At 40.3% G+C, this 13,635-nt stretch overlaps 1 protein-coding gene across 4 annotated transcripts in view; it reads left to right on the top strand.

The window, feature by feature from the left end:
• Nucleotides 1-13,229, top strand: part of KYNU (kynureninase) — a 119,816-nt gene extending 106,587 nt beyond the window's left edge. For all 4 annotated transcript variants that reach the window (XM_087950080.1, XM_026673517.2, XM_087950082.1 and 1 more), the window contains exons 11-14: nt 3,722-3,774; nt 7,796-7,881; nt 11,302-11,532; nt 12,894-13,229. In XM_087950080.1, coding sequence (XP_087806206.1) covers nt 3,722-3,774; nt 7,796-7,881; nt 11,302-11,532; nt 12,894-13,037 — 514 coding nt within the window. In that variant the 3' untranslated portion in view covers nt 13,038-13,229. The remainder of the gene's footprint in view (nt 1-3,721; nt 3,775-7,795; nt 7,882-11,301; nt 11,533-12,893) is intronic.
• Nucleotides 13,230-13,635: the final 406 nt, after the last annotated feature.

Genomic DNA, 13,635 nt, shown 5'->3' with positions numbered 1-13,635 from the left:
ACTAAGGATAACTGGCTATAACATCAGAAGTTATATCTAAGAAGTTCAAATGCAGCACTTTCCATATTTAGACCAAGTTAGGGGAAGAATTACCATGAAGGATAATAAGGGTTGCCATAAAATATAACTCCTGAAACTTTGTTTATAGTTTAGTTTTCAAGTTTCCCAAAGACTGCTACTGTTTTTGAGAAAACTGTCACAAGGATAATGTATTCATGTCCTATGGTCTTCATGGAAGAAAATGTGAAGAAGAAAAAAAGATCTATTACCTGCCCTTTTTTACTTTCAACAAGGCTAGCAAGCATTTATACCTGCCTCAGTCCAAACGCAGGTATCCAAATGCAAATGCAGGCAGAACTTTTAAAAGAAAGTTCCAAAAGTGCTTTTTCAAGGGGCAACTGGACTTTCTGGTTTATCTTTTGAAGATGTTTTGCTTCTCATCCAAGAAGCTTATTCAGCCAAGATTCTTCAGCCTCTTGAAGAAGCATCTTTGGAGCAACCATGACCTGGATGACTGAGAATCTCTATAGACTTTTAGAGGAAAGGAGTTCCTTTTATCAATATCTTAAAATAGTAACTGTAAGCATAATCTCTGGCTTGATTGAGGTCAAGACCAGAAATCTAATAAACAAGCATCAAACTCAAAGGCAAGAGACACAATGAGGTGGAATCCAGCATTCCATTTAGGGCACAGGAAGCTTAGATTGACAGTGCCAAGGCTTGGAAAGCTCACTTCAGTTGTTCTTCCAGGAAGCGAGGCCAGTATATCAGCCAAACAGCCTCCTCCTAGTTTGAGCCACTTTAGTCTAATGGTTAATGTACCAGGCTAGGAATCAGGAAACTGTGAGTTCTAGTCATGCCTAAGGCAGGATTAGAACTCACAGTTTTCTCATTCCTAGCCTGGTGCATTAACCCCTGTTTAATGTTACAGTTCTGCCTTAGGCATGACTGCCAGGGTGACTTTCGACTAATCGCCAAGAGACTAGGGTTCTAGTTGCACTTTAGGTGTGATTGACAGCAGGATAACTTTGGGCCAGCTGCTACCTCTCAGCCCAATCCATGTCACAGGGTTGTTGTTGCAGGCAAAACAGGAAAAGGAAGGAGTGTTAAATATGTTAACTGCCTTGAGTTGTTTATAAAAATAATGAAGGCGAATGGGAATCAGCATAAGTAAAATCAGGAAAGTGTGAACTTTATCTAAAGTGTTCTCTCTGCAAGAATAATGTTATCTTTGCCGTAGAATCAATACTGTCTTGTCTGTCCACAATATAAATGCTTTGAGATCTGTTTTTATTCAAAAACATACAACACAGTTTCTTACTACAGCTAATCCTCGACTTAATCCTCAACCACAACTGAGCCCAGAATTACAGTTGTTAGTCATGCCAGTAGTTAAGCAGGTCATCATGTGACCATGAACTATTTTACAACCTTTTTGCAACAGTCATTAAGCAAATGTTGCAAACAGTAAGCAAACTCATTATCCACCATGGGCAATTCCCCCCCGCCCGGAAACCAGAGGTAAATACCAGTTTCCAGCAAAAAAAAGTCATACATTATGGTCCCGTTAACTGTAGGATGCTGTAAATGGTCGTAAATGTGGGGTGGTGGCCGAGTGCCCAGAATATATTTTTGTGCGTGGAGGGGCATGGAAACTTCAAATCTGGATTTTAAGTAACCCTGAGGAGGTCCGTCACAATTTTAATCAGTTGCTAAATGACCAGTTGTAAGTTGAGGACTACTTGTATAACACCAGGCCACAATAGCCATTTATGGCTTACAGCTATAGAGTAAAGCCTTTGACAATAAAGCAAGGGTCACAGCCTTTGCTTGATGTTTAATTGTAACATATAGCATACCTTAAAATTGGACGGAAGTTGTTAAAAAGTTTTCCATGCAATTCAGAGCATCAGAATCCAAATTTCAGGGGCATTTATTGTTTTTATATATTTATTCTGACTATGGTAGCCACATATAATTATTTTGTTAGTGTTTTCAGTAGAAATGTCAACATCATCCATTTATTTATTTGATTTATATGACCATTCAGCTCATGTATGAGGTTCCAGGAACTTTACAATAAAATGGTTAAGCACAAATAAAATGCATAATATGAAATAAAGACACAAAGCAGCTGAGCATCATGAAATAACCATCAACAAAAACAAATGTGGGGGGTGAGGGTGGGAAGTCAGATATATGACACTGTAACACAGAAGTTTACCTGAATGTGACAGTAACAATTAGAAATCTTCACAACCAGCAATCTTGCTCCATCTCTTATTCATACGATTTGCTTAACAACCTTTTCATCAGAACCAACTGCAGTCACTAAGCAAGGGTTAGTTTTTCTGCTATCACTTATGGAGCCCGTATGTACAGACAAAGCTGCCTACACATACAATTTTTTGAAAACTTTGCAAGGGTAATTGCAGAAATCTTAGCATTTTACATTTTGACGTAAGAAAAATCTTGTTGAAACCAAACCCACAGAACTTGCTTTCTTCAAGTGCTGAAGATTCTTGTAAAGTTCTTCTGTTCTTGATTGCATTTGTGGACAGAAGATCTATTCTATTCTATTCTATTCTATTCTATTCTATTCTATTCTATTCTATTCTATTCCGTTTCAGTTTCCGTTTCTATTTCTATTCTATTCTATTCTATTCTATTCTATTCTATTCTATTCTATTCTATTCTATTCTATCCGTTTCTATTGCTATTCTACTCTACTCTACTCTACTCTATTCTATTCTATCCCTATTCCTATTCCTATTCCGTTTCTATTTCTATTTCTATTGCTATTGCTATTGCTATTCTACTCTACTCTACTCTACTCTACTCTACTCTACTCTACTCTACTCTATTGTATTCTAATTCTTTCCCTGGTTTGATCCTTGGCTTGGAATGCTTCCCTTGGATTTAGTAAGCTGCTATTTGAACATTTGGTGGGATGGCCCTCCCTCTGCAGAAAAGATCTACATTCCATGAGTTCAGGTGGCGTTACAGGTAGTTCTCAACATACAACTTTTCTTTTAACAATGGTTAGATGTTACTGTGGTCTTGGAAAAAGTGATTGATGACCTGTCCTTGAAATGATTATGGTCACACCACCTCTACAGTCACGTCATCACAATTCAGGGGTTTGGTGACCAGCTCACATTTATGATATCACAGCATCTTGTGGTCATTTGATTGCAATTTGTGACTTTTCCAGCCAGCTTGACAAGCAAAGTCAATTGACAAGACAGATTTGCTTAATGACCATGGTGATTTGTTTAACAACCACAGTAAAAATGTTTCTAAAATAGGATCCAGTTACATGATGACTTGGTTAATGAGCACATCAATTAGCGACCGGAATTCCAGTCCCAATTGTGGTTGCAAGTTGACGGCTTCCTGTATCCATTGATTACTATGGGCATAGTACTTATGAATCTAAAAAAGCATTATCAGTTCCTCCCAATCTATGTTTTATAGATTTGTGATTACTTTATGATATGCCTATATTCTATATTGTGAAAATGTTCTAATAAACTATTTTATCTTGGACATCTACAGGAGTACTCAAAATAAAAAAAGACTCCACTATGGACCTTTCATACCATTCACTTATTCCTTCATACATCTTGCTAGAAAATGTCTGTGAAAAAAATATTTTAATTGCGTCACTAATCCTTGTCATTTCTTTTTCCATGGTCCTCTACCATCACTCCTTCCCCAGTTTAATAGGATGGTGGGGTCATGACTACAAAACCAGGTTTCTCATGGAAAACAGTATGTATATTTCCCCTTCAGTTTCAAAATAAGGGTTTACTTATATGGTTTTTTTTTTAAAGAAGGTATATAAATGGCATCAAAAGGAATAACATTGCTGCAGAATAATAGCAAAGATGACTCTTTTAGTACAGGGAAATGTTTCCATTCTAACCTGAAATTAAAGACTCAAAAGGAATCAAAAGACAAAATAATGTCCAAATTTATACAGATGATTTATTGGTAAAGGCCTCATTTGACACCATCTTTTTTCTGTGGCTCTATTGTCACAACAAGAGAGAGGGTGGGAGGAAGCGGGGGGGTGGGGGAGAAAGCATGTTGGGGAACACTGCTTGGGAATTTAAAAAACAAACACCAAAATGTCAAAGAAAAAAAATCAACATTTTATTGCAAAGGTAAACCCCCCCCCCCACGACAAAAACCACCCAAAAAAAAAAAAAAAAAAAAAAAAAAAAAAAAAAAACCCCCCCCCCACCCCCCCCCCCCCCCCCCCCCTAATTCACTGGCTTCTACAGTTCTAGCCTTAACAGGAAGACAACATTGATTGTTCTGTGAAAATTCCAAATTTTGATAATATTTATTTGGCATTATTCTATGCCTGTCATTTAACAGCCTGTTTTTGTTTAATTTTGATCAGAGTTGTAACATTGACATTTCGTTTATACTCTTTTTTTATGCATTTAAAATGTACTTAGAGTCTTGAATTTGTAATACTACTAATGTTTGATTACTTTTTATAAGTGCTCCTGTTTAATTGTGCTGTCCTCAATTTAAAAAATATTAAGTTTTTTAAAGTCATTGGTTATTATTGAAAATGATCATTTCTTCAGGGATTAGCCTCGAAGTTTAAAAAAGGCCTGTTTACTTTATTCATAAAAGTGTGAATGTGACTTTAATAACATTTAATCAAATTTAAGGGGATCATTTGATATTACGTTGAATAGAGCTAAACATTTTTGAAGGTAAATTTCTACTTGTTGCGTTAAAATATTGAAAATGGTTGACATCCAATTGTTTTGATTAGCTGATAGAGTAGCATCAAACTGGATTTGGGGGGCCTAGAGAAAGTTCTCTGCAAAAGAGGGCATTCATATAATATTGAACGCAGCTGAATACCATGTTTCTCCAACAATGCGGCTTCCCCCAATAGGAAGTCCCAGCATGTTTTATAGTCATGAAATGAAATTAAGCCCCTCCCCCCAAATTAAGGCCTATATTAAAACATGCGAAATGGGGGGGAATGGCGGGGGGCTTGCCGTTAGGAAGTACTTTTGTTACACACCTGGATATGGTGCTGCCTGCATTGACCTCGGCATTGGTGGGGCACTTCGTATCAGGAGACCTTCCACCACCATTGCTTTCCCTTCTCCTCGTGCTGCCGCAGCGTTCAGAGCAATGCCGCAGCGTTTGGCGCAGCCACACAGAGTTTGGCGCAGCCACGCGTGGCCAACCAGGGCTCCTCCCTGCAACTGGAGCCCGGCGGAGACACTCTGCTTCAGGTGCTCCTGTCGCCACCTTCCCGGGCATCGTTCGAAGGCAAAGCCCATTCTTTTAAAAACGACACCCTACTACCGGTACGACAAAGCCTCCCCTGCCCAAGAGGGCAGCTCAACCCCACGTGGGGAGGCAAATCTCCCGGGGCCACAGCACAGGATCGGTGTTGAGGTAATTCCCCGTTAGGAGAATGAGTGCATACAGGGAGACGTATAGAGAGTCGTGTTGGAGTAATACACACAGAGCACACGGATACACTGTACAGTAAATGTAGGTTTTTACTTCCAGAAAGGTTTAAGCTTGAAACAGTTTAACAGTAAGATGTATGTGTGCACCTACACTGTCACGAACATAAATCCTCTTCAAATTCTCCCAACACCTAGCAGCAGACTCTTCTCCACGAATATGGACTAGCTGCCGGTCACCCAGTGTTAGTCCAATTATACAAAGGACTCATTCGTTGTTCTGTTTAAAGTCAGCAAGCTTCTTGGCATCATCCTCATTATCTGGATCCCAAGCATATACATCTGGTGGGTCTTGAACTACATTCCATAAACCTTCTCTACCCAGAAGTAGACTGCACTTCATAGACCAGGAAACATAGTTTGTTCCATCCAACCGGGTTATCAGTGATAGACTTGTTGAAGTGACTTGTGCCATCTTTACCAGGATAGTAACCCACAATTAAACAGTAAACAGCTGCCTGTATACAGTACTGTGCATTCACACTAGCTTTCAGTTATCTGAGCCTGGTATGGCCTGGGCCCATAACCAGTGTTGAGGTAATTCCCCGTTGGGAGAATGAGCGCATATAGGGAGATGTATAGAGAGTAGTGTTGGAATAATACACACAGAGCACACAGATACACTGTACAGTAAATGTAGGTTTTTACTTCCAGAAAGGTTTAAGCAAAGTCCAAATAAGCAATCCAAAGTCATTCACAAATAAATCAGTCAATTTTCAATCCAGGGATAATCCAAATATCAAAGTCCAGTGTCAAAAACAGTTCAGTAACAGACTTACATTAAATCCAGAAATATCAGTCAATTAGGAAAAAAGGAGGAACAGCAATACTTTCCAACAGAAGGAAACAGAGATACACTCTCTTCTGAGACTCAGACTAAGACAAACCAGGTTTCTGGCTCCATCTTATGGCCATTTGAGAAACCACACCTAATTACAGTTTTGCATTTTCTTAAAGATACAGTTTTAAAATGTTTATCCTGGTTTATATATTTCTAACCCAAATACCTGTTAGGTGACTTATATTCCTAACAATCGGCCCACCCCGGGAGAAGTGCCCAGCCACCATCCCTGCCTGGTGCCGGGCAGAGCGCGAAGAGCTTCACCTGGGTGCCCAGCACAGCTGACAGGCGGGCCCTCCTATCTGGCGGCAGAGCTCTGGCCAAGGCAGTGAGCGCCTCCCCGCTGGGCCCTCCGCTCATCCCGCCAGGGCCGCGCTGGAGCTAGGCGGGCTGGGCAGAACTGGGAAAGCGAGCCACGGTTGCGTGCCCGCCTGCCAAGCAAAAGAGCTGGGCTGACCCAAGCTTGGCTTCCCAAGTCCTTCCAGCCAGGCAGTGATAGCGCCCACCTGTCCATGGACAGGGAGGTGAGGCAACAGCCCACACTGCATCCTCCGAGCTGAGCCCCGCTGAGTGAGCACCGATGCCCGTGCTGCTGCAGCGTTTGGAGCTGCCACCACGTTTGGAGATGCATGGGGACGGGCTGGGCGAGGGGTGGAAAGGAGGGGCAGCTTGGGGCTCTCTCTGCCGGACCCACCGGCCACAGAAGCAGCACTACTGTCGCCTCGCCTTCCTGTCCATGGACGGGTGGGCGTTATCACTGCCTTGGACAGCCTCTTCCGGTGGCCCCTTTGGGGTCGGGCTGGAGAGACGTGGGAAGCCAAGCTCGGGTCGGCCCGGCTCTTTCGCTTGGCAGGTGGGCGTGCAACTGCAGCTCGCTTTCCCGGCTCTGCCCAGCCTGCCTGGCTCCGGCGTGGCCCTGGAGGGATGAGTGGAGGGCCCGGCAGGGAGGCGCTCGCTGCCTGGGCCAGGGGAAGCTTTGTCATACCGGTAGTAGGGCGTCGTTTTAAAGAATGGGCTTTGCCTTCGAACGATGCCTGGGAAGGTGGTGACAGGAGCTCCTGAAGCCGAGTGTCTCCACTGGGCTCCGGTTGCAGGGAGGAGCCCTGGCTGGCCATGCGTCGCTGCGCCAAACACTGCATGGTTGCGCCAAACGCCGCAGCATTGCTCCAAATGCCACGGCAGCACGGGGAGAAGGGAAAGCAACAGTGGCAGAAGGTCTCCCGATACGAAGTGCCCCACCAACGCCAAAGTCAACATCCAAGCTGTTGTCGCCCGCCCGAGGATGCGGGGGGGGGGGATTAAGTCACCCCGGAAAAGTTGGCCTAGCCGTTTTTTCGGGGCTCCCCAAAAAATAAGACCCTGCCTTATATGAGAAACATAGTACTTTTCCAACTATATATAAAACCAGATTCCTCACACTATTGTTGTGTTATTGTTACAGAATTGCAACTCAGCCCTGGAATCAATGGATTTCGTTTATCCAATCCTTCAATCTTAATGGTCTGTGCTCTTCACGCTAGCTTAGAGGTGAGTAATTATTTTCTGCTAACAGAAGACAGTCAAACAAAGGAAAAAAAATGGTTTCATTAGGCAAGATTTCTTCTTGATGGCAGTAAAGTGAAAAATCTGTCCAAAGATGAATGCTTTGAATAACCTGTTACAGTGGTATTTCATTACTCATCGTTATTTGGTTCCAGGAGGTGCGAGGAGTACCAAAAACGATGAGTACCAAACAAATATTTTCCACAAGGAATAATATAGTGAGTTACAATGCAACCAACACTGACAAGTTCTAGCTTGTGCGATGAGTACCAAACAATGAATACCGGGTCAAAAATTTTGCATCAAAATGTGTTAGGTACCAAATTTGATGAGTTTCAGAGCAGTTGAATACCAAGGTACCACTGTACTTTCCTCTCTCTCTCTCTCTCTCTCTCTCTCTCTCTCTCTCTCTCTCTCCCTCTCTCCTCCCTCCCTCCCTCCCTCCCTGTCTCTGTCTCTGTCTCTGTCTCTGTCTCTGTCTCTCTCCCCCTCCCCCCGCCCTCAAGTCATTGAACACTTTCCTTTCATTGGTTCCATTGCAGTCCCACATTCTGCTTTCAGCAGCGACATGAACAGATGAACAGACCCATAGCTACTGTAAATGCTTGAATCAGACAAAGACAGAAAGGCTTCGAAGCTGGAAACATGCAATACATTAATTAATTGAATTGATAAATTATGTAACTAAAATATAAACATTGTTCCTCTAAATTTATATTTTCATGCAAAAATCAAGAAGGTAGTAAGACCAAATAGGCACTGTGTAACATCAAGTTTAGCCCAACACATCAATCTAACAAAGAAAAACTTCATAACAATGAAGCCTTCTGCTGATCCACATTTATTTTTCCCTAACATTAATTGATAAATTAAGAAAGAAATTAAAATTTGCAAGCTTATATGGGAATGTATTTACTTATTTAGTTCTTTTATTTAATCTAGAGCCCCCTGGCTCCTATTGACTCTTAAAAGGCTTTCACTTTAAAAGCAAGTAATTATAAAACATAACATAAAATCATGATTGTATGTCCAAAATGAGAAAAAGCATACATACCCCCCGCCCCCCCAAAAAAAGATTATGCTCTGAAGCTACTCCACAGAAAAGCCAGATTTTACCACCATCATAAATGTAAAAATTACTCTTATTGGTAATTCTGTTTCTTAAAACAATGCTACATCATGATGTAAATATCATTATAGGGACTGAATCTTTTCTTTGGAAAATATGGATAGGCTTTCTGGAGAGAGAGCATATTCTTGTTGGTTTGTATGCTTTTTTCTCATCTGAATGTCCATGATTTGTTTCTTACTTCTTATTCTGACTTGTTTTTAAACTGAAAGTTTGCTGGAGTCAATAGGAGTCAAGGGATTCTAAATTAAAGAAGTAAATAAGTAAATATATTCCACTATAAGTTTTCAAATTGTAATTTCTTGCTTAATTTATCAGTTGAAGCTAGGGAAAACTAAATGTCTGTCAGCAGAAGGCTTCACTGTTATGAAATTTTTATGAATCAGTCCAGTGAATTGTTACACAGAATGCTGAAGGAAGCACCACATAGAGGAGCCAGAGTGTCAGGGTTCCTGGCTTGACACAGAGTTCTAACCCCAAGTAAAATCTCCAAATTTCATAGAAATACTGGGAAGCAATATATCCTGGAATATTATTCACTTCTGAGTTACAAATCAGTGATTTTTTTTTCAAAGAAAAGAATAACGTAGAATTTAATATATCAAGTCTCGTTTCTGTGAACAGAAGCTCTAACGTACCTTGCATGTCTTCACTCAGTTGCTTTGTAGAAAACAATTAGCAATCTTTAGGGAAACCTAATATAATGGGTGTTGCTTCATAATTTGCTACTTACATACTGATTTCTATCAGAAGCTAATGTAGTGTGTATATCTTTGAAAAATGCTATTTGACAGCCATCCATATCCTTTGATATTCACACATATTTTTATTCATCTCAGGCTGCCGACGTCTCACTTGGGGACATTTTGGAAGTGAAAACCAAGCTATTTTTTTCCTCCTAAATTGCATTGCCAGTAAAACAAAAACAAAACAAAATCAATCACAGAATTACTAATAACCTAGAGAGTTTTATTTGAAAACATTAAGATTTAAAATTCTGTATTAAGAAATGCCAAGGGGATATGGCAGTGTATTGTATGCGAGAGGGTGTCAGTGAGAGGGTGCATTTATTTATTCATTTACTTATTCATTCGTTCGTTCTGTTTAGCAATTAATTTGGTTTACCCTTGAAACATCTTTTGTGTTTTGTAAACTTTATATGACCTTAGAGATGATACTCTGCTCTGACCCAGATGGTGCTTACAAATGAGGGGGGGGGGGGGAATCTGTCATTTAGCCCACTGCAGGGGGTCAAAGGCAGGAAGAGCACATCAGTTTCTACGAACTTCCCTTTTTGTGTTTGCATTACACTTTTGGCACAGTCAGGATTCCCTTGCGCTAATTGCTGTAGTTCAGTGAAATAGGCAATCTCTGGCAAAAGAGGACACTTACGAAATGGTCTGCCATCTTGCACAGGGGTACATTAAGCAGAAGGTACAGTTGATAAAGAAACAGCTGAACAAAGCAAGGGTTAACACACAACAAAGGCAGTTTTCCTTTTACAAATGGGACGAGACCCTTTTACAACGAGAAAGAATATTTGCGATGGAAACATTTTTTCTTCATCTGTATACGTCCTCTACAAAATCTTTATAAGTTTAACTCCAGCTGGGAAGGGTCTACAGCAAGTCATTTCCTAAAGTTTCTGCAATACGAGATGACTTCTATTGCCTTCCTCATGCTGGCAAGTAGTATTTTTTTTATCCCTTTCTCTTCCCAAGTCCCAGAGCATTAAAAGTTGTGAATATTTGTTCCCAGTGTCATCAGTTTACAAAGGGGGCCTCATGCTCCCAAACCACGTTTCCTACAAGACCTACTATTCCTGGGAAGCAGTTGTAGCTTTATGCTGTTCCTTTCTTGGGAATATTTGATCATCCTTGAAACACAACGGTACAGAAGCAGAGAAGAACGGTACTTAGAAGATAACGCTGAATGTAATTAAGCTAGCAAGAGATAATTTTCAAGTGTATTTGCTACAATACATGGTGTTTGCAGTGAATAGAAGGGATCTTGGGGAACTGATTGCTTAATATGTCTGAAATGTCATTATAATATGGACACACTATAAAAGAAATGGGTTGGCTATAACTTTGGAAAACTTTGGCTTTTGGCTTTTCCTACTAGCATGATATTGCTAGTGATCAAATAAATGTTGGCCATAAATCAAAATAGGGTATTGTGTGGTTGAAATGGTTCGTTTTAGGCTGTCTTTGTAGAGAAAGGAATGTTCTTTCATGCAATAATTATGTTTCTGTTTGCTTGCTTGTTTTAATTAGATCTTTGCTCAAACTACAATGAAGTGCCTGAGAAGGAAATCCATGCTTCTTACTGGTTACTTGGAGTACCTGATAAAGCACTATTATGGCAAAGATAAAAATTACCCCGAGAAGCCCCTTATAAAACTGATCACACCATCCCACCCTGAAAAAAGAGGATGCCAACTCACCTTACTTTTCTCTGTTCCAGTCAGAGATGTTTTTAAAGAACTGGAAAAACGAGGAGTCGCTGTAAGTAACCTAGGTTTATGTTGGAAACTTCAGAATGCTTTTATTTTATGGGAGTGACATGTTAATTTTAGAATAGCATTGGCATTATAATGCGCAGGGTAGAATAATCAAAACAAAATAATGTTTAAAGTAGCATTTCAGAGTTCATAAATATTGAGCGTTGATCTCATGGTTTCAGGGAAAGAAAATAGAATAGGTGAGATGCAGTAGCATTTCTAGGAGGATCACTTGATAGTTTTAATACATAAGTCATAAGATTAAGACCAAGGCTAAGCTACACATCCCTGTAATGAATATGCAACAATTTTTGGAAAATTGGAATTGGGTATCATAAAGTTGGGGGTGAATGTACAATAGCATTAAATAATCTAAAGCAGAAGCCAGCAATTCTGGGAGTTGAAATCCACACAGGTCTTCAAAGTTGCCAACGTTGAACACCCAGGGGTGGGTTACGACAGGGTTAACTACCGGTTCGGGATTTACGAGCTTCCCTGAATGCTGTGAGCCGCGCGCCTGTAAATCGTCATCAGCATGCTGTGTGCAGAGAAGCAGCCTTTGAAACAGCCCTCTTTTCCTGCTTTTTTAACTGCAGCCATGCCTCGTTCGGCAGCTGAAGTTGAAAAATCAGGAAATAAAGATCAGGTAAGAGCCCGGGTGGGTGCGTGGGCAAAAACATCAGCAGACATAGAATCGGTTCTGTCTGCTGCTCTTCAGAGCTACCGGTTCTACAGAGGTGGACAGAACCAGTAGAAACCCACCCCTGTGAACACCCCTAATTTAAAGATTGGTTGGTTGGTTGATTGATTGATTTCCTTTGTTTCTTCTTAAAAATCAATATCAAACAATTCCTTCAAACCACTACCCAAAGAAAATGTCCCTTTTATGCTGTATAATTTTATAATGCAGCTTTTATGAACCTTATATGAAAGGAAAATTGTGGTCTGTTGGATTTTGGTTCTTTCCACCAACAGAAAGACAAGTCTGGTTCTAATACCTTAGAATTATGAGGCTTGTTAGAGTATTATGTTTCCAGTTTTGCGATTAAAGGAAAAGACGAGAGGGTCACTGAGGTTAACATTTCACCCAAGAACAAAGTAATGATTGGAAAGACACTCTAAAAATAAGGGTTTTTTGAAGACTTTTTGAAGTCCTAGCACAAATCATGTAATTGTCTTGAAAATAATATGGAAATGATCTGTGATTGTGTTCTTCCAGATTACAGGGAAAAAGGTTTGTAGGAAAGTATGGTGGCTGGTATGGTACACAAATGTTACACATGTGATTTTTTTTTATATTTTCACTTATGACAAACCAACACAAAGGCGTTCAATTTGTGGAATGTTTATCTGGGTGTTTTGCAGTGCGACATGCGGGAACCTGATGCTCTCCGGGTTGCCCCAGTTCCTCTCTACAATACTTTCCAGGATGTGCACAACTTCGTTGAAGTCCTAGGATCTGCAATTGCAGCTGCAAAGCAGACAGCCAATTCAAAGTCGCTTTCCTGATCTTATTGATGACATAACTGTATCTTTATTCTCTTCTCCTGACCAAATGCATCGGAGATTTCGAACATGTTTCGGGGTGTGGGTGGGATTTCTTCCAGATTGGGCCATATTCTACTACTTTACTTCCAAAGATTAATTCACTAATTAATTGGATTGTAATGTGCTTTTTATTAAAACTCATGCTTTCACCCATTGGGAGTTTTGTGTGATATCATTATACAGAAAGGACTTTTGATCATTCCTGTTTGTGTGATACTTTTCTGTGTAAACCTCAGTCCAGATTAAGTGGCAAGGAGCCACCTTTCTCTCTGAGTTGCCTGAGAGGGACATTTTGTCTGCACATAAAGAGTAGAAACTTCTTGACACTTTGTGCTGTCACCATGAATGGCTAGCAATTCATTGACTTCATGTTGTTGACTTAAATACAAGAGGGACCATAATTCTTTTTCAAATACTGAGATCTGTTCTTAAAGATGTTGTCCAAATGGTTCTATTAATAACCTTTTAGGTATGATGTGTTTTACATTTGATACATGATTTATATTAAAAAGAATATTAATTGTCAGAATAAATTAATATCTTAAACATTTCGTATTCT

Source organism: Notechis scutatus, chromosome 1 (assembly GCF_049901735.1).
Source record: "Notechis scutatus isolate UNSWTSFEM ecotype Mainland chromosome 1, rNotScu1.2, whole genome shotgun sequence".
Classification (NCBI taxonomy): domain Eukaryota; kingdom Metazoa; phylum Chordata; class Lepidosauria; order Squamata; family Elapidae; genus Notechis; species Notechis scutatus.
This window is presented reverse-complemented; position numbering and strand designations above follow the sequence as displayed.